The sequence below is a fragment of the Callorhinus ursinus genome, unplaced genomic scaffold (genome assembly GCF_003265705.2).
Source record: "Callorhinus ursinus isolate GAN/ISIS: 27379988/994484 unplaced genomic scaffold, GSC_fseal_2.0 scaffold3, whole genome shotgun sequence".
NCBI lineage: Eukaryota > Metazoa > Chordata > Mammalia > Carnivora > Otariidae > Callorhinus > Callorhinus ursinus.
The window spans coordinates 18,059,525-18,085,305 of NW_027397065.1; the positions used below are offsets into that span (position 1 = coordinate 18,059,525).

The 25,781-nt window shown below is 37.2% G+C and overlaps 1 protein-coding gene across 5 annotated transcripts in view; it reads right to left on the reverse strand.

Annotated features, from left to right (window-relative positions):
* The window catches only part of SLCO4C1 (solute carrier organic anion transporter family member 4C1), a 74,124-nt gene extending 49,855 nt beyond the window's left edge, over positions 1-24,269 (reverse strand). For 4 of the 5 annotated variants that reach the window (XR_012376946.1, XR_012376948.1, XM_025866845.2 and 1 more), the window contains exons 1-2: positions 23,882-24,269; positions 20,234-20,497 (exon numbers count right to left, since the gene is read on the reverse strand). Coding sequence is in view for 3 of the 5 variants with exons in the window: in XM_025866845.2 (XP_025722630.2) it covers positions 20,234-20,497; positions 23,882-24,227 (610 nt within the window). In the remaining 2 variants the exon portion in view is untranslated. The remainder of the gene's footprint in view (positions 1-20,233; positions 20,498-23,881) is intronic. The other variant, XM_025866844.2, reaches the window with a different exon arrangement.
* Positions 24,270-25,781: the final 1,512 nt, after the last annotated feature.

Here is a 25,781-nt window from a genome sequence, read left to right on the forward strand (position 1 = left end):
TACTTTATGGCGCGTCTCAATAGTCAAAGCCTTCGCAGACATTTCCTAACCTAACCTTTCCAACAACTTTAATCATTTTTTTAAATGAGGAAACTGAATCTCAAAGTCACATGCTATGCATAGTCAGATTTTTCTAACATAACCCAATAATCCGATTCCTAGTTCTAATCCCCCAGTGTATTCTCCATAATCTTTGAGCTACAACTTAATGAGCTGAACCATCATCTAGAGAGTTATAAAGCAAGATTTCCCCAGGTATATTTTATGGAACCCTGGGCTTCTGAGAATATCCATGAACCATAGGCTTCTATGGTCAGATTAGTGAAGGAAATACTGTATTATTACACCCTCCTCTTAGAAAGTAATAAGCATGCATTTATACGTCATATGATAAAGTTTTTCACAACATATCATATATTCAATTTACTTTTTTCCTCCATTAATGTGTAATATCTCACAGAACGTGCTTATAAAACACTTTTTGAAGTATACTGGTTTCAAGTATGACAAAGGGGTCAAGTAAAACAAAAGAACTTGGAGTAATTAAAATGTTTTCAATTTAACCCTTGTATGGATAGACTTAAAACTTACAGAGTTAGTTTTATCAGTGATCACTTAATGATTCCTATTGCCAAGATTTACCTTCTTTCTTACTACCTCTCTCCTTTGGAATAAACATCCACTATCACAAATGTAGAAACTGAGAAGATGACTACAAATGTCAATTTTAAACTTCCAATTTCTTTTATGCTCTAGAACATATTTCTAATGCCAAATTTCTACCTTAAATGTCTAAACCAGAACTCATCATCATTCTCAAAAAACCATCTTCTCTGTCTGCCTGATTTCCCAATATCTGTTTATAACAACTGTTTTCTAGCCATCAAGCTTAAAACATAAGAATCATTCAACATTATATTCCTTGCCTAAAATGACCACACCATATGCTTTTCCTAGTGTAATCACATCCACTGTTCAAGTCCAGTTCAATTTCCACTTCCTCTGAGTTGCCTTTCGCTTTCTTCATTTACTATCATCTTTCTCCATTCAGTGACAATGAACCCTGGAGTTTTAACTGCCTGTATGACTCAATGGGTTCTTGCTTATCAAGCCTTACTTATATTCGATCCTCATTTATGTTAATAGCCATAACAGTAATATTTACTGAGCGATCATCTTATGCAAGATCCTTCCCTATCATGTATTATCTAATCCCCAGAAACAACTTATGAAGGAGGTACCATTACTTTCCACGTTTTACAGATGAGCAAAATCAGGATTAGATTAACTACTTCCAAAATCTCTTTAGAGCCTAAGTTTTTAACAGATTCATCACATGGTTAATGGTGACATAAAGTAAAATTAATTGGTTACTTAAATAGTTTGGGATGTAAATTCAAAACATTTCTATGAGGATTTAGATCAAGATAAAATAAGGAGACAAAAACTTTTAATATAATTTCTAACAGTCAATCTACTTATCTAAAATACAAACCCCTGACCTAAGTGCCCATAACTCACTACAAGAAAAGTAGAATCCAACACACCATGACTCTCATAAGAATGACCACAAATGCATAAAACCTTTTTAAAACATTAGAAAACTCTATGTATAATCTTATACTAAGAAATTTGAAAATGTCTTAAAATAAAAATATTGACTTTATATAAAATTTACGTTATATAAAATTATATAGCTATATAAAATTGACTTTAAAATATATAAATTATATAAAATTATATAAAATTTAAATTATATAAAATATTGATTTTAAATTATGTAAGATTATATAAATTATGTCAAATTATATAAAATATATAAAATTATATAAAATATGTATCTCTGATTCTGGAATAAATTGAAATGGGAATCAAAAATCTACTCTAAATGTTTTTTTCTGGAGAATTTATATCAAAGCTCAATCAAAAACAATCAACGCTGTGTGTTATTTAAACTATTCCAATATAGAGAAGAATATATAAAGTTTCCAATTTGTTATAAAGTATTAGGACTACTGCATTTTAGGGGCGCCTGGGTGGCTCAGTCGTTAAGCGTCTGCCTTCGGCTCAGGTCATGATCCCAGGGTCCTGGGATCGAGCCCTGCATCGGGCTCTCTGCTCCGCAGGAAGCCTGCTTCTCCCTCTCCCCCTCCCCCTGCTTGTGTTTCCTCTCTCGCTGTGTCTCTCTCTGTCAAATAAATAAATAAAATCTTAAAAAAAAAAAAAAGGACTACTTCATTTCAAAACAGCAGTCATTTGGGGGCACCTGGGTAGCTCAGTCGGTTGGGCTTCCAACTCTTGGTTTCGGCTTGGGTTTTGGTCTCGGGGTCATGCGATTGAGCCCCACATTGGGCTCGTGCTCAGCTCAGGGGTCTGCCTGGGACTCTCTCCCGCTGCCCCTACCCCTACTCCCTTTCTCTCTCTCAATAATGAAATCTTAAAAAAAAAAAAAAAAAAAGGCAGCCATTTGTAAGGAGGAACTTTAAATTGAAATATTTTTTAAGGGACACCTGGGTGGCTCAGTCAGTTAAACGTCTGCCTTCAGCTCAGGTCATGGTCCCAGTGTACTGGGATCAAGCCCTGCATCAGGCTCCCTGTTCAGCGGGAAGCCTGCTTCTCCCTCTCCCACTCCCCCTGCTTGTGTTCCCTCTCTCGCTGTGTCTCTCTCTGTCAAATCAATAAATAAAATCCTTAAAAAAAAGAAATATTTTTTAAAAGATTAAAGCTAGAAAATATGTATGGATTATTTTTTATGTATCAGATAAGACTGCAGTAGAATACAGACAAAAGGGATTACTGAGGGAATTTAACATTTTTTATGGATATGGATTTTTTACAAAGACAGAGTTAAAGGCAACAAACCTTACGTACCAGTACCACTAGGCAGTTACCAAAACACTGCAAAAACTCTAGCATAGGTAAAGGCACACAGCAACTTCTGCACCAACTCTGGTGGGGAACATACCAGGAAAATAGGCACTACAACCTCCTTCTTTCCCATATGCAATCTCCCATTGGCTAAACCCAACTAGAAACCTGGTGGCAAAAGTGCCAAGGCAACATAGTCCATGGGGCTTATTCTATTAAACAGGGTGATAAAACAGGGTGATAAAATGAATGACAGATCTGGAAGGACTAAGAGAGGATATCCAGCACTGTCCATTTTTGGTGGGTTTTTTTGGTATCTTAGCATCCATTTTTATCTTTGTCCAGGTGAAAAACATTATCTTCAACAAAAGAAATCCATCAGAATCTATCACCAAAACATCATCCTAGGGTGATGTCAATCCAGTTATTATCCCACCTGAAACCAACACTGAAAGGTTGGTCATCACCAGTGGTGTTCATATAATGGGTAGAGGAAAACAACAGTAGGACAATTGACAAGTTCTATAGTTCTTCCTTCTATAGCTGGTCAGAAAGCCTGAGTTGACAAACATCACTTCCTTTCCTATCATCCAGGTTGTGTTCTCTTTACTTCCTGCCTATATCTCAACTGGTCTGGGATTTTACATAGCATTTTCAAGTCTTCAGCTCTTTTATCTGTTTGGTTGCCACAGTTATCCTTTTAACAATACTATTGGTTGTGGGAGTATTAAGAGGCTTGCAAGTAAATTCCCTCAGTCCAAAATATATTCTGGGGGGACACTGTATAGAAGCAACCCAATTTCCCCTGAGTAACTAAGACCTATCATTTCTGCCAGTTCAGTGACCACCCTCTCTTCCTGTTGATTATTTAATATAAATAGATAAAATAATTATATATATTATATATATGTATGTGTGTATTATATATATATATATATAATATATATTTAGGGTAATATATATTATATATTAATATATATAATATAACTAATATATAATTAGGGTACAGTCTCAGCTTTGACTTTAAGGGAATAATGACTGTGTTATCTGATGAAAGTTTTTATCCCTTGGGGACTAGGATTCAACAAAACCAAGGCAGAAAGCAAAAATTCCATAAATGGATTTTTAGATACAGTAGGAAGAGGCACAAATCCTTTGCCACTCCTAGCTCCTTACCCTAAGCATTATGGCTATAAAGGATCCAGCAAAACAGAGTGGTTTCTGCCTTATTTAACACATATACCATGTTCTAAGAAAATTTTATCCTGCAAATTACAACGCAATGGACACCAATCCTGCAAGTCAGTGGTTTCTGGGTTTAGGGTACAGAGTAAGACATATAGGTGAATTTCGTGAGCAGGACTTCGTTACTATACTTCTCTTGATGCAAAATAAGTTTCTTGGTCAGAAGTGATGTATAGAATATAATAATAATGAATAAGACATTCTGGGAGTCAAATAATGCTGAGTGTTGGTAAAGACATGGAGGGCATGAAAAGAAATTCATATCTAGAATATATGGTTAAGTCAGGAGGATACTTTGCCACTAGTTGAGATATATTTTAACTGCCTTTGGGTATATTGGTTGCCCTGGGGAAAGGTGGCATATCAGAAGCTCTTAGAACTGGCCCCTATAGTTAGTAAGTCAAGCAGTCCATCTGCAGTGAGGGTAGCTAGACCAGTCTTGATGAAGGAAAGGCATGTTTCCGAATCCATGCTTATGTCATTATGGCCACTCTTTACATGGTACAATTATACAAGACACTGAATGACATTCCCTGTACAGACCATCTTTTCTTTCTGATTGAGAACCTCTTCCACAAAGGATATCCTCAAGTGAACAAGTTACAAAAATATCTTTCAGTTCATAGACAAGGCAATAAAAACAAGCAGTGTACAAATGTGAGATGCCTGCCTATAGATTTACTTGTGCTTTCCAAACCTACTTGTATCTACCATTTCATTTAATAAAAAATATTGCTTTACATGTCTAATTTTATGATTTGTTACAGTATATAACACATACTTCATCATGGGGAGTTCAGATCATAATCATGTTTATGTCTAATATACCAACATCTAGTACCAAACCAAGAGTTGCTTTTCAAATGGAGAATACTGTAAGCAGAAGAAAGCATGGTCTTACTACAAAAACCTAGGGGTCCTCACAGTGATTTCCCTGTGAAGACTTGTCAGAGGCTTCCTACATCCTGCCTGTCCGCCAAAAATATTGCCTATACCTGCTGCAAGAACTTTACCTTGTTTCAGTTCCTACCCAATTCTGGCAATATTAGGCATTAACCAATAAATATGTTAGATTAATGTATATAAATGAGGTAGGTGAGGTCTCCCAAATCCCAAAAGATACACCAAGGGCTATTCAAGTACAGAATGTGGAACATGCAAAGTGGATACTATAACATGGCCTTGGCCACACTGTTATGGTAGGCTCCTGATATTTTTGTGGTTTTTCTCTAGCGTGCATATACTTTACTAAGGCTTCTAAAATACCTTAATAAATAAATAAATAAATAAATAAATAAATACTCAACTAAGCAAGTCCAATTAGCTTAATACCATCAAGATAAAATCCAGCATGACATTCTGTGGGATAGTAAGATAATCATGGTACCTCTAGACTGGAGTTTCACAAATGTCAATCTGGGGCTAGATAATCCTTGTTGTGGCAGGGCCCCTCCTGTAGGTCTTGTAGGATGTCTCCCAGTGTCCCTGACCTCTACCCACCAGGTGCCAGTAGCACCCTCCAATCCAGTCATAACAATCAAAAAATGTCTCCAGAAAGAGAAAATGGGCCACAGTTGAGAACCACTGCTCGAGACCATATTATACCAAAGAGCAAGACGATGTATGCTGTACTGATATAAGACAATGGTGGTATACGCTTGTTCCTCCACAGAAAAGCAAGTCATCTTGATTACTTTGCAGTTGAAAAGTGAAACAAAACATGTGCCAGATCAATAGATATATATTAGATATCAGGGTCTATGTTGATTTGCTCCAGAAAAGGTACCAAATCTGGAAACATGGCTATAATTAGTATTATGTATACTTTATAAAGTAATAAAAAAGTAGTTATAATTTTGATTATATTTATAATGATCTAAAGTCATTTTTCCATGACTTTATCATTCATTTATACCAAATTCATAAAAAAAGTGAAAATGTAGTAGGACTCACCATCCCAATATCTTTCAAATCTTGATGGCATCACAAAATTCCATAATCCTCTTAAGAATACAGTATTACTTCTAGTTTACTAGTTCATTCACAGGTTTTTAATCATTTCTTCCTACAATAATATGTCTCAATCCACAGGCCAGGTAACCAGTGTGGAGATTCTACCAGCTAATATATCTATACCCTTTCTATATCCTAAGACTAGGGGAAATTACAGGATGGATATCTCACTGTGATATAGAGCAGTTTGGGGCCAAGTCCATTATTGGACCTCTGTAAGTCCCTTTCTTACCAGCGGACCATGGCACTATTCTAGAACTCCAGAGATCAGGTGAGTTCAGAGCCATTATCTAATCACCTCTAATGAGTATGAATACTACCCTTCCCCCTCAACACTGGATAAAAGGTTTTAGGATAGGTTTAGGAAAAGAGAAGCATCACATACTCCTGGCTTTGTTGTAAAGCTCTTCAAAGATATCTAGCCTCCCTATCAATAATGAATTCTGTATCTGTGAACTAGCTTAGATCTGGGAATTGGTTAAAGGGTTGTGAAACCCTACAATACTGATTCAGATTGGGTTTCTGCCCATAAGACTTAGAACTTTCCCACTTAAACATGTCAATTCAGGGGCGCCTGGGTGGCTCAGTCGTTAAGCGTCTGTCTTCGGCTCCGGTCATGATTCCAGGGCTCTGGGATCGAGCCCCACATCAGGCTCCCTGCTCTACAGGAAGCCTGCTTCTCCCTCTCCCACTCCCCCTGCTTGTGTTCCCTCTCTCGCTGTGTTTCTCTCTGTCAAATAAATAAGTAAAATCTTAAAAAAAAAAGTCAATTCAGTTTCTGAAACTTATTTGTGTAATGGAGCCAACCTTGCCTCTGAAGGTTAGCATAGCCATGTAGTTTCTACCTCCCCAGGATCTGGATGGACAAATGAAGAATATCCAGTACAACTTATATCCTACAGGTCTTTTTGAATTTACAAAAAACAAGGGTTACAATAAGAATATAAGATTTGGGGTGCCCGGGTGGCTCAGTTGGTTAAGCGTCTGCCTTTGGCTCAGGTCATGAACCCGGCGTCCTGGGATCAAGCCCTGCAGGGGGCTCCCTGCTCAGCAGGAAGCCTGCTTCTCCCTCTCCCATTCCCCCCTGCTTATGTTCCCTCTCTCACTGTGTCTCTGTCAAATAAATAAATAAAGGGCACCTAAGTGGCTCAGTTGGTTAAGCGACTGCCTTCGGCTCAGGTCATGATCCTGGAGTCCCGGGATCGAGTCCCGCATCGGGCTCCCTGCTCGGCAGGGAGTCTGCTTCTCCCTCTGACCCTCTTCTGTCTCATGCTCTCTGTCTCTCATTCTCTCTCTCTCAAATAAATAAAATCTTTTAAATAAATAAATATATTAAAAAATAAATAAAATAAAATATTAAAAAAGAATATAAGATCAATTAAATTTCATAGCAAAAAGCCCTGGTTAACTCAATTTATTAAAATTCGACAGAGTAGCTACTATTTTAGCTACTGAAAATGATGAATAAATTATAACCCTTACATTCCCCAAAAATTCAGTCTGATGTAGTAACAGTACTAACTGACATTATAAAAATTAAAACCTGACAAATACAAAATTTATATGCTCTAAGTATTATAGCAATAAAAATAAACAAAAGAAATTAAGAATAAATGCTAAAAAAACGAAATGGAAATGTCAGAGTGTAACAGATTAATCTGAAAAAGAATGGATAGAAATCATAAATTAAGGGCACTAATAAATGAAATTTAAATGCTACATTAGGACTAGAGAATATTTCAGTTTGAAGTAACCAGAATTCTGTCACAAAAATTGTATCCTAGAAAATGTCTTATTTAGTAAAAACAGAAGGACCAATATTTTCTATTTTATATAGTTATTATGACCTCTTCTTAATACCAGAGTCTATCTTAAAAACTCAGACAAAAGGTAAAATACTTTTTATTATAGCAATTAATTGCTCTTATAAAACTGAAATTGGAAACACGACCAGATTGGTAACAAAATGGAGATAATAGGAAATACAATCTACAAAAAGAAAATAGCATGGCTACAGATAATTTTTCAAGAAAGAAATGTTTTTCACATTATTCCCAGGGATCCCATGAACAATTTAGTACTACTCAGGAAGTTCAGAATTATTTCAATAAAGAAATCCTGTAAGTTTGTTTATTCATTAACTTTCTGAAACAGTTCCTTCCTCCCTTCTGTCCTCTTTCATGTGGTGGGCTCGTCTGTGCATTATAGAGTGTCCCTCTCCTTATTCAACAAATATCTACTATCTACCCTATGCCAGATAATAGGCTAAACAATGGTGCAAGTTTGTGCTGAAACTCTTTCTTAAGTAACATATTTTAACATCCTACAGAGCCTTATGGGTCGTTGCCTTTCTGATCTTCTCCAATAACCCAAATAACTGACAGTAATGACATTATGGGTGGTCAGTGGATCTGTGCCAAGTATTCTGGATGGAATGAAAGGGCACAGGATGATTAGAGTTTACAGTTGGAAGAGACAACTGCTTCTCATCCAAATCCTATAAAAGATAAAACTCAGAAGTCCTTTGTGAGCAACAAAGGTCAATTAAAACAGATTGTGTCATGGATTAAAAACAAGGCTCTGGTCACACTCATTGTTAATACCATTAAATGGATTAAGATGGTACCAAGCAAATACTTTTAATTGGAAAATACGGCTTAGAGAAAAGTACCTAAGGGTATGACTCTCCCATTAGTCTGATATGCTTAATTAAGTCCAGAGAGAGGCATGAGGTTAAGAAAGATAAGACATACAACAAAACTATGAGTATGGTTATTGGCACATACACCTGAATCAATTAGATTAACAAACTGGCTTTTTGAAACAGTTGCACCACCAAATGACCCACCAGCCTCTTCTCAGAGGGATTATGACTGAATGAGGATGAAAATAACCCTTAGTTCCCAAATTTCTACAGGTAAGAAAGAGGCTGATACAGATTCTAACCATCCAAGGAGTATATTTTCTTTTTGCCCTCTTCAAATATAGCCACAGACAATAAAAAGGACCAACAGAGAACACTGAGCCCCTCCCAAGAAGCAGGTTTACTCAAGGAACAAGCATAACATCTTCCCAGTGGGATTTCAGGATTTCTCTGAACTAGTGACTGCTACGTATTTTCTCCTTTCCCAACCAGTATGATAATTGTGACAAATATATCTCTTATGTGTTTGGAGTATTAAAGGAAAATCATAGAGAATGCTAGTGCTAATGGGAATACAAAGAGAGTCAAGATTCAAAATGTATCACACACAAAAATGGAAAACAATAACATTTTTTTTAGGATCTAGGACAAGTAAAGAATTCTTAGACTTGACAACAAAAATATAATCCATAAAAGGAAAAATTGATAAACTGAATTTCATCAAAATTAAAAAACCTTTGCTCTTATAAAAAAAAACCCTGTTAAAAGTATGAAAAGATAAGCTATACATCAGGTGAAAATAATTGCAAATCACCTATCTGACAAAGATCTAGGACTTAGAATACATAAGCAACTTCCAAAATTCAACAGTAAAAATTAAACAATCCAGTTAGAAAATGGGCAAAAAACATGAACAGACATTACACCAAGGACAAATAGATGGCAAATGAGCACAAGCAAAGATGCTCAACATCATCAGCCATTAGGAAAATGCAAGTTAAAGCCACAGTGAGATTTCATCGCAACCTATCAGAATGGCTAAAATAAAAAATAATGACAGCACCCAATGATGGCAAGGGTGGAATCACTCATACGTTGCTGGTGGGCCATAAAATAGTACAGTCCCTCTGGAAAATAGTTAAACAGTTCTCAAAAAAAATAAACATAAAACTACCACATGACCCAGCTGTTTTGCTCCTGGGCATCTATCCTAGAGAAATGGAATTATGTTCACACAAAAATCTGTACAAATGTTCATAACTTTATTTGTAACAGCCAAATAAGGGATCATCTCAGATGTCCTTTAGTAGGTAAATGGTTAAACAAACCATGCATGATATATTCACACCATGAACTACTTAGTAATTAGCAATAAAAAGGAATGAATAATTGATAACTACCACTCTGATGAGTTTTTAGAGAATTAGCCTGAGTGAAAAAATCCAATTCCGAAATGTTAAATACTGTATAATTACCAAAATATAGTAAAATCTTTAAACATAACAATGTTAGCATGAGGTAATTTACAATAGAAAACTTTTTAAATATAAATATTCAACTTTATGAGAATGGTGAAAATTTAAAATGGAATGTTATGCAAGCATAAGAATGCTCAAGGTTTGCAAACTATACAAAATATTAACTTGATAAGAAAGAGACATACTAAAAACATTAACACTGTCCCAAAGTTGTTTTCCTTGAGAAAAAACAACAAAAATTTTTTTCTTTTCCTATTTCTTTCTATTGTCCAAATTGTCTGCAATGACCCACAGAACTTCTCTAACCAGAAAAATGTATTAATAAAAAACATAACAAAAGAGAGCTGATTAAAAAGGTTATCTATAAAATGAATATAAGTATAAATAATTCACAACTGTTTTAACATATAACAATATCCAATGTATATTCCTAAAGAAAAAGTGGATATCTAGAAATTCAAAATGTGTTTCCTTAAAATTTACATTTGAATACATATGTGTAAATGTGATGTAAGATGTATGAATATGTATAAATGTTAGTAAGAGTGTGTGGATTGTGCATGAGCGTGTATTAATGACTATAATGAAAATGTGTGTATTATGTGTGACTATTTGTGAATACATGTATAAATGTAGATGTTCACTAAGAAGGCTAAACAATATTAGCAGTGGGTAATCTATGTTGTGTTACAAAAATTTCTTATTAGGGGAACCCTCCTACACTGTTGGTGGGAATGCAAGCTGGTGCAACCACTCTGGAAAACAGTATGGAGGTTCCTCAAAAAGTTGAAAATAGAGCTACCATACAATCCAGCAATTGCACTATTGGGTATTTACCACAAAGATACAATGTAGGGACCCGAAGGGGTACGTGCACCCCAATGTTTAGAGCAGCAATGTCCACAATAGCCAAACTGTGGAAAGAGCCAAGATGTCCATCGACAGATGAATGGATAAAGAAGAGGTGGTATATATACACAATGGAATATTATGCAGCCATCAAAAGGAATGTGATCTTGCCATTTGCAACGACGTAGATGGAACTGGAGGGTGTTATGCTGAGTGAAATAAGTCAATCAGAGAAAGACATGTATCATATGACCTCACTGATATGAGGAATTCTTAATCTCAGGAAACAAACTGAGGGATGCTGGAGTAGGGGTAGGGTGGGAGGGATGGAGTGGCTGGGTGATAGACACTGGGGAAGGTATGTGCTATGGTGAGCGCTGTGAATTGTGCAAGACTATTGAATCACAGATCTGCACCTCTGAAACAAATAATGCAATATATGTTAAGAAAAAAAAAGCAGAATGAGAAGATAGCAGGAGGGGAAGAATGAAGGGGGTAAATAGGAGGGGGAGACGAACCATGAGAGATGATGGACTCTGAAAAACAAACTGAGGGTTCTAGAGGGGAGGGGGTGGGGGGATGGGTTGTCCTGGTGATGGGTATTCAAGAGGGCACGTTCTGCATGGAGCACTGGGTGTTATGCACAAACAATGAATCATGGAACACTATATCAAAAACTAATGATGTAATGTATGGTGATTAACATAACAAAAAATAGAAAAAAATTTCTTATTTCCTTCCTTTTTTGTTCCATTTATTCACCATTTTTCCTTTTATTCCATTTCTTTTTGGTTTTGGTTTTGGTTTTATCTTCTGAATGGCTTGCAAAGGATGTATCATGTTTAAAAGCAGATAAAAAATTAAAGATATTTAAATAGGCACTTTGACTATTTAAAAGATAATATTTTAGTATACTATTTTGAGTGGATCATTTTAAGCTGAGCTACACCAAACAAACTTACCTTCTCATCTCCTAAGAATATAATCCTGGAAACATAGCTAATTATAACCCTCTCTAATATCGTATTTTGGAGGTGTTTAGCCAGACTTGAGATACATCAGTATCAAGTGACACCTACCAAAGGAAAAAAATATATATGTACCATTTTGAAAGATTTTTAGTTGTTTATATGATTTTGTAATTACCATTGCCCATAACTAACCAAACCAAGAAAGGTAGTTTTTTATTTGTTTTGTTTCCTTCTTTTGAGACAGAGAAAAAGAGAACTAGCAGGGGAAGCTGTGGAGAGAGAGGGAGAAGCAGGCTCCCCACTGAGCAGAGAGCCCGAGGCTCAAGGCTGGATCCCAGGACCCTGGGGATCATGACCTGAACTGAAGGCATACGCTTAACCAACTGAGCCACCCAGGTGCCCCAAGAAAGGTAGTTTTTTACATTAGTATAGCTGTTACTTAATTATCATGAGCATCATTATTCATTGCTACTATTTAATGAGCACTTACCATACACCAGGCACTGCCTTATCACTGTACATGTACAGTCTCCTATGAGGTAGGAGTTATTATCATCATCATAATTTATAGTAAAGCTAGTCCAGGGCCACACAGCTCTATCACACAATGTTTGAGCAAAATTTAGATTCAGTTTTGTCTGACCCTAATATCCCTGCTATACTCCTGCATACTTTCCTTGAATGTAATGTGTTAATATTATTAAAATAAAGGGAAAACATACATTAAAACACACAGTGGCTCTTTGTGCATTTTTTAAGACCAGTGACTTAGAAAACAGAATTTCCTCATTTCTTTCTTGCCACAAACCACATTTTTACCAACCTTTCTGAGGAAGCGACAAAAGCATTGCTTAATTATTACCTCCCATACATTATACCAGTAAGAGACAACTATGCCTATGGTCAACTTGAATGCCTTATCAGAGCATTTCCTTTTATTTTATACATGAAAACAAATAAGGGTAATCCCTACTAATAGTCTATCAAGAAAAATTCCTGCCATTTTAGCATCACCTTAGAAGCATGGTAGCTACACAGGGAAATCCAGTTTTGCAAGTAATTAAGACAAAAACCGAAAGGAGAATATCAAAACATTGTGTTACTATTTCTGAATATGCTTCTTGTTTTAGCTTCCTTTTTCGCACTGCAAATTTTTCAGATCCCAAATCTTACATGTAAAGATCGTCTTTACTTTGCCTCTGATAACACAGTTCCGCCCAATTCAGTGGCAAAAAGAAAGAAAGAAGAAAGAAAGAAAGAAAGAAGAAAGAAAGAAAGAAAAAGAAAGAAAGAAAGAAAGAAAGAAAGAAAGAAAGAAAGAAAGAAAGAGAAAGAAAGAAAGAAAGAAAGAAAGAAAGAAAGGAAGAAAAGAAACCGCCCCATTACTCTTTAGGCCAGGTTTATGGAAAATGTGAACAGAGCATCCCAAACTGCCTCTATCTGACATTAACTGCTCTTACTGCCTTCTGTGGAAAGGAAGTCATTAGACTCCTAATATGCCTCTAATTTGAAAGGATCCATTCATTCATTAATGTATCTGACAACTCAACAAACCTTTCTTGAACACATACTATCCATGACATGCTGTTCTAAAGCTGGCCATAATGAAGATGCTAAATTCAACAAGGGCTTTCAAAATGGCATAAGATAGCATAGAACAGGTATTCCCAAAGCCTGTTCACCAAAACACTTATCTGGGGGAGAAAACATGACGTAAGCCCTAGAAGCCAAGTAAAGGGGCAAGCAGTGGAGTCCTTTGGTACATATCACATCCTCTAACTAAAGATTCAAAACTGCATTAACTTTTATAGGGATGCAACAGAGACACCCCTTAACTTTGATTTTCCCAAACTCATTGAACCATGGAACTTATTTTTAAGATATTCTTAATATCTTCAGAAACTGTGCTCTGCAGATCATACTTTGGGAAATGCTGGGACATTATATTCTTTTGCACAAGGGCATGCATTTTTAAGTCTCTATTTACAAATCATAGCTGTGAGCAGAAATGAGTTTGTGCTAACAACTCATTGACACATGCCTTCCTACTTAATTTTCTCTGTTAGTTTCCTCTATTTCAGAAGCTTGGTCATTTGAATTTCAAAAAAACTGGCTGCATTAAAGTATCTAGTATTTCATGACAGTTGTGAAACTTCTATTTATGAAAAGAACCTCTGTGCCCACAGCTGAAACAGTACAAAATAATCAAGCACCAAACTGGACATATGTTTCCCCAAATGGACTGATAAGATAACCTGGGTAGTTTTAAAAAATATAAATTCCTGAGTCCTACTCCAGACTTACTGAATCAGGATCCCCAAGGGACATTAAGTGACAGTAGCAAGCATCCAGGGTAACTCATACAATCTAGGAAGTTTGGGGAAGTCCGAAGTGCCTTGGATATTAAAAACTGTGCTAGTTTCATCTGGAGCACTGACCATCCCTAAAATTTAGTTCTAGATCTTTTATTGTATATATTGAATTTAAAAATCTTTTGAATTATTTGTTTTATTACACCATTACATCTTCTAAGATATCATCTTTCCTTTTTATTCATTTGTTATAATTAAATTGAAATATAAGAAAAATAAAACTGATTCTTTATAAGGAAGAAGGAATATCAAGAAAGAACACTCAGAGGCCCAGCAAAATTAAAGTATACTGTATTAAATTAGTGATCGTAAAACTGTAAGATCCTTGGCCCTATGTCTTCTCCAATCTAGACAAGTATTCCATATTAAAAAGGTCCTTATGAATACAAGATAAAAGACAAAACAGTAATTAAAGCTCAATCACACATTGAGTCCCACGCTAATCATTTTCCTAGTTCAAAATTTTAAATAGTCACTGCATAACTAACATCCTTTGGTACAGAATTCTTCCTGAAATACCAATCTAAAACATTAGAAATTTAATGCTGAAGTAAATGTAAAGTGTTGAGAGCTACCTTTTCCTGAGAAAGGAATGGAAAAGAGAAACATGAAAATAATACAACTTAAGAAAAGGTATCCAACTATTGGTCAATAAAGAAAAAGAGCTTCACTGGATTTAATAATTACCCATAATTTCTAAGTTTTTACTAATCATCCCCCTCCCAAGGTCTCAAAAAGACAAAAAGATTATTTTCCTTAACACCATTAAATTAACGCTCATCCACAAGGAATTAAAAAGTGCTTGGAGGAAAACAAAATGTTATGTGGTAAAGATTTACTTAATATATTTTTATAATATTTCAAAGTTATATTAAAATATATTATAACAAGTTAAAATATATCAAAAGTAAATATCAAATATTATTTACTTGAAAATATTTTATGACACTATTCTATTTTCAGGCTAACATATATAAAAATTAGTCCTGAGAAGCATTTCTCTCAATTTTAATTCTACCCTTTTTTTGTATCCAGTAACAATCAAAACTTCCCTTTGATAAATATTATCTCCAAAGTTAGATAATCACACCTAACCCTTAGGTCTTCATAAGCATTTCCCTTAAAAAAATACTTTTCCAAACCTACTTTAATTTTTACAGAATAGAAAATTCAAGCTGTTTTCAAACACTTTTCTACCTTTTGCTAACTCTTGACATCCTTTTGTGTTTTTCTAACACCTGTGGAAATTATACATGCTTATCATATTTCACATTTTGTTTTCCTTTAATTACCAACTATATTATATTACTTTAATCTCCCTTTATAGAGATGATTTCATCCAAACTGAGCCCTGACTTTTCTCAAGTTCAAAAAACAACAACAACAACAAAAAAAAAACACACGAAGGAAAAATGCTCTCAATGTCATTTTCAAATTAAATTACATGTATAATTTCAATTAATAAAATGATTTCTTAGTGTTAGGTTCTTTAGGTTATTTATGTTATATTACCTAACAAGATTGTACATGCCTTTGTTTCCAGTTTATTTACAGGGAGTTTTCAACTCTTTTGTTTCTTTGCCCACTGATCTCCAGTTTTCTTGTATACTCCCCTTAGACTTGGACAAATCATTAAGCTTTTTGGTTATAGAGTCCAAACTGTGCAAAAGTGGATTGACTTCCTTGTTTTTAAGAAAGTATAGATCATTATAACTGGCTATCTGAAATTGCAGGAAGTGGTTTAAATTCATAAAAATAATTATGTAATAAGTAAACACTTAAAAAATAAATTCGTAAAAATATTGAAACTATTCAATATAGTTAATAAACCTATGAGAAATAAACAAAAAAATTAAAAACTAGTACTAGTTTTAGCTGTTACTGACCTCTCTATGAAATCACTATTTCACCTCTTACCCTAAGGTTCTGCACTATGAAAGAAGGAATTTATGATTTCTAGCATTCCTTCTGTTTCTAAATGCCTGGGTCCCTTTCCTTTAGATATGTAATGTGGTTTTAGTCCTGAATTTTGTATTGGTTATACCGTTAACACGACACATACATACCACAAAGGCACATTCCTATTAAAGAAAACTTTCAGGAGAAAAAAATGCAAAAATTCAAAATAGCAACTAGGCATTTTCATATACTAAGTGTGAGAGAGTAACTGGTACATCCCTTCCTAAAAGTCAGTGTGGCATTATCTATCAAAAATTAGAATGAGGAAGGCCTTCAAACCTAATATGAGCACTTCTAGGGATGAAAGCTAAAGAGTAACTGGCACACTTATATAATAAACATGTATGTTCAAAGATACATATTACAACACTGGATAGATATATAATATTCAGTTCACACTAATTCCAAACCTGATTTCTTGATTTCCACTCCTAATGCTAGTGAATGGCCCCAGTTGGTCAAGCCAAGTATCAAGGAGTCATTACTCATTCCTCTTTCATATTCAATCTACCAAATAGTCCTATCTCTTTTTCCTTGAAAAAACATTGAGAATCAATCAATCATTCCTTTAGATCTTTACTGATACCAGCCCAGTCCAACCAACTTTATCTCTCACCTGGACTCTAGTAAAAAAAACTCCTAGGTGATTTTTTTCCCATTTACTCTCGTCCTTCAGAACAACAGAAGCCAAAATGATATCAGAACATAAGCTCATGCACATCTCTTTGGAAAACTTTCTCGGGGCACTTGGGTGGCTCAGTAAGTTAAGCGTCTGCCTTCTGCTCAGGTCATGATCTTGGAGTCCTAGGATGGAGCCCTGTGTAGTCGGGCTCCCTGCTCAGTGGGGCATCTGCTTCTCCCTCTACCTCTAACCACCCCCACCCCCTGCTCATGTGCATCCTCCTCTCTCTCTTTCAAATAAATAAAATCTTAAAAAAAAAAAAGGGGGGGAAAAACTTCCTAATGATTTCCCACTGCACTTAAAGGAAAATCTAAATGCCTCATGTTGGTGTCTACCTGTCTCTCCAATTCATCTCATGCCATGTTCTCCCTTGCTTTGATCATGCTGGCCAAAGCGACAATTCCTAAAACCTACCAACCTCTTTCCCCCTAAGGCCATTTACCATGTATTTCTCCAACCTGGAAAGCATCTTTCAAAGCTGGTTCCTCATTACCCAGTTATTGTCACAACGGCCTTCGTTTGCCCATATATTTTCTCTTTTATACACTATTACTTCATACTATTTGTTCCTTTCATACACTCACTTTAATCCTCAATTATTTTGTTTGTTTATCAACTTTCTTTTTCTTCCACTACATAAAATCCTGATGGCATGAAACTGTTTCACTGTTATTATCTCAGCACCATGTACAATCCATATCAATATTCATTTTATGAATGACAGAACATAAGGGCAACCTGAGTTTTTGTTTCCATTTGCCAATGATAAGCTATTATTTAAACTATGAGTCTAATTTAGACTAAAAACCTCATAATCAGCCAATTCCTCTATCTAATCTACTTCAACTAAAATAATAAAAAATATCAGTAAGATTTATCAAAAAGAACTTAGTGAAAATTTACATAGTACACCATAATGTGACCTGGTTTTAGCAATCTTCTTGGCTTCATCCCTGCCCCCGACCCCCACACACACCTTAATTTGTGGCCATTTCCCCTTGAGAATTATAAATCATTCAGATTAGCTGCAATTCAAAGTGTGTATGGCAAGAGATGAACCTAAGAAAATTGCTGAAGAGAGATCAGACTTTGGTACTGGAACAGGTGTTATGTTTTAGTTTAGAGAGTCAGAGATTTTATCAAAGCTCATATACTTTAAGAACAAGTAGGGCATCTGATCAGCTGGAAGAGTGAGGAATCTGATTTAGCACAAAGATTACCACGTAAATGCAATAAACACAATATTTTTGCTCTCACAGAATCAGTATCATGTTTCATGTGTGACAGACTCAAGTTTAGACTTTACCTTACTGTTAAGATTTCAAAAGTGTCATACTAAAGCCTAGTGTGCCTTGTTCCTAAAACTACCTCCAGTGAAATTACGTGACATTGGCCTTACAGAATCTTGTCCAATATTAGATAATGTACTAGAATCTATATAAGTGATCTTTGCACTGATAACATATTTTCCTTATCTCATTTATTCCAAACTCTACCATACTTTATTTTTTTTACTTTACATTTTTTGTTATGTTAATCACCATACATTACATCATTAGTTTTGATGCAGTGTTCCATGATTCATTGTTTGTGCATAACACCCAGTGCTCCACGCAGAACGTGCCCTCTTTAATACCCATCACCAGGCTAACCCACCCCCCCACCCCCCTTACCATACTTTAAAAACACCCTCTATTGGGGGCGCCTGGGTGGCTCAGTTGGTTAAGCATCTGCCTTCGGCTCAGGTCATGATTCCAGGGTCCTGGGATCAAGCCCAACATCTGGCTCCTTGCTCAGTAGAGAGCCTCAGTAGGGAGCCTTCTCCCTCTCCCACTCCGCCTGCTTGTGTTCCTTCTCTAGCTGTCTCTCTCTCTGTCAAATAAATAAATAAAATCTTTGAAAAAAAAAACCCTCTATTGGTTCTATATGCTTGTATATTCTATTTTTATTTCCAAAATGAAGGGTGCTTACCTAATAAGTATACTCCTAAAACCACAATGCATAATTGTTAAAAATATTATTGTTAAATTGTTAAAAATACTTTCCAATTTGTCGTCATTCTATAATTTGGAAGTTGGTCTTAGGAATGTTAACACTTTAGTATTAATTTTCAATATTAAAACTCACAAATGTAACGGCCTTAACTTTTTAAAAATAATGCCTATATTGCAGCAGGCCCCAGTTCTTTCTTCTTACCCTAAGCCTTTTCTTCACTTACCTAACTCCTGAAAGTTAATTTTATAGCCCTCTTTTTCTCAACATTTGCTATTAAAAATCCCAGGAAAGACAATAAAAATGTTAAGGTCCTCATTAGCACATCCCTCTGGCTCTACCATAATTGTTTTTCCACTGAAAATGATTCCTTGGGAGGAAAAAAAAAGTAGAAATACAGTCAAATTTCCTTTTGAGCCTTTGGACAATGTGCTTTTTTCAACTAACCAGAGCAACATGTTAGGTAACTCATGAAGTTCTGAATCTCTAAACTACAGTCATAAATACAGCCAGCTTCAGTTCTATAAATTTCATCTCTCTTTATCTCAGGAATCGGGAATCAACATGTCCAGGGTGCAGAGCTGTAAGCACAGCAAATAAAACCAGAAGGCAGGGGTGGCTTGGGGGGGTGCTGGGTGGCTCAGTTGGTTAAGTGTCTGCCTTTGGCTCAGGTCATGATCCCAGAGTCCCAGGGATCCTGGCATTGTACTCCCTGCTCAGCAAGGAGTCTGCTCCTCCCTCTGACCCTCTCTCCTCTTGTGCTCTCTCTCTCTCACTCTCTTTCTGTCAAATAAATAAATAGTATCTTTAAAACACACACACACACACACACACACACACACACACAAAGGGGAAAACTATAGATCTTAGAACCCCAATGAGGTTACAAGTGCAAAGGAAAATTGATCATTGCTTTTTGAGGACTGTGTGTAATTTGGAGAATGAGTATCAGAAGATTAATAATGTGAATAATGACTGAAGCAATGAATAATGCAATCTCTGTAATCTACTTCACACAATTCACATCAAAACAAACAGTAAACAGTGGAGGAGACTAAGTCATTACCTTACCTGCACAAGTGAGTTGCAATATAGAATTAAGGGCCTTGTTTTAGAGTACTTCTTAAATTAAAACAAACAAAAACACAACAGAAACTTACCTTCAAAAAAGGACCCCAACTGGTATTTTCCACCAAAAAATTTTGGCATTGAAAATACAAGTGCTCCCAGTCCTATCATAAAGGATGCAAATGCAAGCCATCTTGGTTTGTGGCCTCTTTCACCAAAGAATGACACAAATAAAGATAACAAACAGAAGGAGATATCATAGCTTGATGATATCAGGCCCGTCAGAGAACTCTTCATTTCATAGCGCTTCTCAATAGTGGAAATGCTAATATTTACGAGGCCATTTACTATAATACCTAAAAGAGAGAAAAGAAAATGTATGTGCATGATTTTTATTAACTTCACCATATGGATTATGATTTTTAACACAATGTACTAAAGTTTGGTTGTGACTAAAGTTTGACTGTCATTTATTTTGACATTTTTTTAATGCACCAATTTTAAAAGTCCCAAAGTTTCAAAGCTAGCAACTCAAACATACTTCCTTAAAAATCAGTTTGCTTTTAAATGGTACACTTGTGACTTTTCAGCTGTTAAATAAAATCGATGCTTACCACATACTAAATTGTAGCTAACTTCATTTTTCTCTATATGACAAACAAAATCAGACTGGTAAATTCTCATGAAGCCAGTTCACTAGAGAGACTCCAAGAGTAGCATACTCATGGACCTCACTCAGAAGAGTACAAAAATACAAGTGACTCCACTGGTCATTAAAGTAATGCCCAGGGTGCCTGGGTGGCTCAGATGGTTAAGCGTCTGCCTTCAGCTCAGGTCATGATCCCAGGGTCCTGGGATCAAGTCCCGCATCGGGCTCCCTGCTCTTTAGGAGTCTGCTTTTCTCTCTCTCTCTCTCTCCCTCTGTCTCTCATGAATAAATAAATAAAATCTTAAAAAAATAATAAACATGTTTAAAAAAAAAGTAATGCCCAATTGCTGCCCAGGTTGTTCAATTATTAAACATACTTATATATAACTAGAGATCCTTGACTTAGTCTTATGAAACGTGAAATTGATCTCTCAAACCTCTTTTCCTCTAACACTTTTATAGACATTAAAGTTATAATTTAAAAGGTGCTAGAGCAAAAATAAACAAACACTAAGAGTCATTTCAACTACGGGCATTCTAAATCAAATGCAAAGTAAACAAAAAATACACACTTCATCTGTTTATTGCAACTATGATGGAAGAATATAAGGTAAACAAGGAAAAGTTGAAAATTTAATTGTGACTGACTTAACAAAAACGTTTTGTCCAGATACAGATTAAATTTACAGGAGTCTAAACATTAGTATAAGTTGAAAATAAAAAGCATCTGATCAAATTACAGTTTGTAACTAGTTACCCCCTTTACTTAAGAGGATGCCATGAATTGTTTTCATTCATTAATTAACAGAGTATACACAAGACATGATTTCTACAACCACTTTAAATTTTGCTTTATCAAGACTGTTAACTGGAAATACATTTCAAGAAAATCGATATAACAAGTTTTAAAAGTCCTAACATGATTTTACTTTTATGCCAGTTTAATAAGTCAAAAGACAATTTACAATTCTTAAAATTTAAAGGTAAAGTGTCTAATGTACCTAGGAATGACATGCTTATGAGATAAATCTACCTGAGAATATAAAACTTTCCCCATCCAAAAATCAACTCCACCTCCCAGAAAAAAATCAACTTCCCAAAACAAACACTTGCCATACTGATTAAAAGTCAATCATGAAAACTCACTGTCTTTTTGGTACTTCTCTGAGAAAGAAATTTATAAACTCTTGTGGAGGTTTAGTACATTAAGCCTATGAATACCACTCTGAATTCTATGCTGCAAAAGTTCTAAGAACTCTGCTTTAAAAAAGGAAATTTCATGAAAAATTGCATACTATATGTCTCTATTATACATACATGAAAATAGGAGGCACATTAGGAGGTTAAGTGCTAAGAGAAACTCTGGGCTAAGTAAACTAACCTGACAAGCTTTGGGTTTTTGTTTTTGTTTTTCCCAAACACTTCTTAATATACCATGGAAAAGGACCTCCCAGGGATCATGTCTGAGAAACATGGTAATAATTCAAACTTAAATGGTAATAATTCAGATTTAAACTGAGCAAGAATTTATTGGGTCACCTTCATCTAGGATTATGCTTCTTAAATTGGGGACCTCTGGGTAGATGTGGCTCTAGGCTAAAACTGACACATCTTTTTAGGAGTGTCAATAATATTTGCTAATAATTTTAAACAATATTTTACATTAGATGTATGTGTTCTGGAATACAGAAATTTCAGAATATGTTTTAAGATAAAACAAGAAATTTTAATTGTGTCCACCTTCTTTGAACTTCGCATTCCTTTGGCACTGAAATGTTTGATCACGGATTTTGGACAACTAAGACCAAGACACTGAGAGAAGGCGAACTTGGGTGGGGACAAGAAACGTGGAAATGGAAATAAATTTTTAGCACAAAACAACCTTTGGCAGAAGAGCTGCAGTTGACCTTCAATCAGTGCTTACTTCCTGAACACCTAATATGTGCAAAAGCAAGGGGCGCTGAGTTCCTTTCAGACAGGGGAGCGGGAGTAAGAACAGAAAGAATATATTTAGATTTACTCTTCTGTTAATCTTAAAAAAGATCCCCCTCCTCAAACATATTTCTTGGATTACACTTCTTTCCATCAGCCCTGGATGTTCTCTTTACAAAATACTTTGAAAATAAGACTCAAGTGACCAAAAAATATCACATACCATCAAATTCTAACTAACCTTCAGCATTTCCTTCAGGATGCTCCATCTTAATGCTCACCTCTCCTCAATGTGTCTGTTACCTTAGTGTGACTTCCCGTTTCTTTCACCCCCTGCATTAGGCAACACAGCAACAGCTTTTACCTTCTCCACGCTTTCTTTCCTGGGAGCCATTCTTCCTCTACTCTATACCACTCACTCCTGCAAACCAGGTTTAGACTGCAAACTCCTAAGGGTATAAACGTGGACTTTATCAGTAACTCCCAAGAGACCCTAAAAGAGATCCTGGAACAAAACAGATACTGCACAACTCCTCTGCGTTTCAAAAGCCTCACCCTTCAACAACGCCTCGAGCCTTTGCTAACATTTACTGGGCTCCACCTCTACCTGCACACAGCGCAAACTAAATATACTCACAAAACATGAATGCTTCTACCTAACCACAAGTTTCTCCTTTGAGAATTACCTTACCTAACTCACCTGCAAATTAATCCTTCCCTTCCAGAACAATGTAAAAAAAAAAAAAAAACAACCTTTAGTAAGGAGCTTAGCAAAATATATGCTTCCGTAGCACAGAACTGGATACCCCCAGTGTAAACGGTTCCCAAAGGAAGGCCCCAGGAATCTCCACCTTCCTTTAAGGAATCGAAACGAGTAAACTGAGGTAGAACACAAAAGGAAAAAAAAGGCGGTGGGGGGAGAAAAGCTCGTACGGCAAGTTTTAAAAGTTGCTACAACAAAGGAAAAGCTAAAATGCGATGCCTGACCCAGCTGACGTGTGTGCGAGCGCTTGCAAGTCCCCAGGCCAGGGCTGCCTCGCCCCGCGCGTCTACCATGCGGGCTCGGCGCGCACCTGCCCTCTCCGCCCCACCAGCTCCGCGCGCCCCTCCTCGCCCTCGCTGGGCCACCGTCCTCTCTCGAGCGGGCGCTGGCCATTACCTTGCGTGAGGGCCAAAAGGCAGTAGTAAAGCAGAAAGCCCTGGGGCGTGTTGCAGCGCTGGAGACTCCGCGGTTGTAAGTTCCCACACCCACAGGGTCCCTCCTCAAACTCGTTCAGCGGCTCTGGAACGGACAGCTCTTGGGAGACAGCGGGATCCGCCGAAGGCCGGGGTGGCTCCGGTGACTTCTGGGGCTTCTGAGGTTCCTGTGGCTGCGAATTCTGTCTCTGGGTATTGGCGGACAAGTCACAGACCTCGACCTGAGAGGGCGATGCAAACAAACGGTGCGGGGTGTCTGGGCTGGAGGCGACGAAAGCCGGGTTCTCGATGCCTTTGCCGCCCTTCATGGTCAGGATGGGTTCTCCCAACTCCAGCGCGTTCTAGTGGCAGAAAAACCCGGTTCCCCTCTGGCTCCTCCCCCGCGCAGGTGGCAGCGCCCCCGTGCGGGAAGACTTCCCGCCTCGGTGCCTTCGCTCCTGCACCGCTAAAGCGCCGTGCCGCCGCCGCTGCCGCCGCCGCCGCCGCCGGTGCCGCCGGGGACCCTCCTCTTCGAGCTTGCCGCCGCCTAGAGCGCGGAGCGCGCACGCCGGGCCCGCTGGCGGGGTGATTGGCGCTCGGCCGCGCCTCACCTGTTGCCGCGAGGGTCTACTGGACTGCGGGGCGCGGGCGTGCGGCCCGGCCCGGACGCCGCCGGCTCACCCCGCGAAGCCCCTCAGCCCGCCGCGCTGCTTCCCAGAGCCCAGGGCCTGGGAACTAACCAGAGGCTGCGAGTCTGGTGGCCATAAAGCTCCCTCTGGGTGCTGACAGGAAAGCTGTAAACACAGTTACATCAGGAGATCATTCCAGAAAATATCCTGCCGGTTTTCTTCCTTTGCTGACTACCAAACCGGATTAGGTCTGGACTGCCAAGAGTCAAGCAGCCACAAATACAATACTTTGGATTTTGAACATCATGGTGCGACTTTAACCTGTCATGCTCCCTAGAAACAGAAATCCCCACCGGCCTCCTCCCCATTACCACGGCCATTAACGTGGCAACATAACCATCTGTTTGGTTTGGCTACCCCAAAACTGAAGATACAGAAATTAGAAATCCTTAAAACCTATATATGATATTCTTTCTGCTGTATACTGCATAGCTAAGATCAGCAATGCTGATATTCATGTAATAATTTCTACCTGTGAAATCAATTTAAAAACACACTATTGGGACGCCTGGGTGGCTCAGTCGTTAAGCATCTGCCTTCAGCTCAGGTCATGATCCCATAATGCTGGGATCGAGCCCCACATCTGGCTCCCTGCTCAGCGGGAAGCCTGCTTCTTCCTCTCCTTCTACCCCTGCTTGTGTTCCCTCTCTCTCTGTGTCTCTCTCTCTGTCAAATAAATAAATAAAAATTAAATCTTTAAAAAACACACACACTATTATGCAATAGTTACAATTCATTCTTCCATTCATTCATCAAAAAATGGTGGACAGGAAAGGCCTCACTGAGTTTGAGCAAAGACCTGAAGGAGATAAGGGAGGGAGTCTCATGTGCAGAATAGAATGGCTAGGGTGAATGAAATGGTTGGAGAACAGTAGGAGTTGAAGGCAGGTGAAGCGGTGCAGATGGGGTGGGGAAGAAGTGATTGGGGCTAAACCTTGGAAGCCATCATAAGGACTCTGGCTTTCATTGTGACTGAAACAGGAAGGTTTGGAACCAAGGAGTGACATGTCATGACACGATTAGGTTTTCAAAGGATCCATTCTCTTTGCCTTCTGAACATACACTAATGCATACTAAAATAATATATTTTAAACGAAGACATTTTTAAAACTGTATCAACATTTCAAGATGTTAATCTTTCCCTAAATTAAATGTGTCTTGTGATAAGGAACATAATATAAATCACACATATTT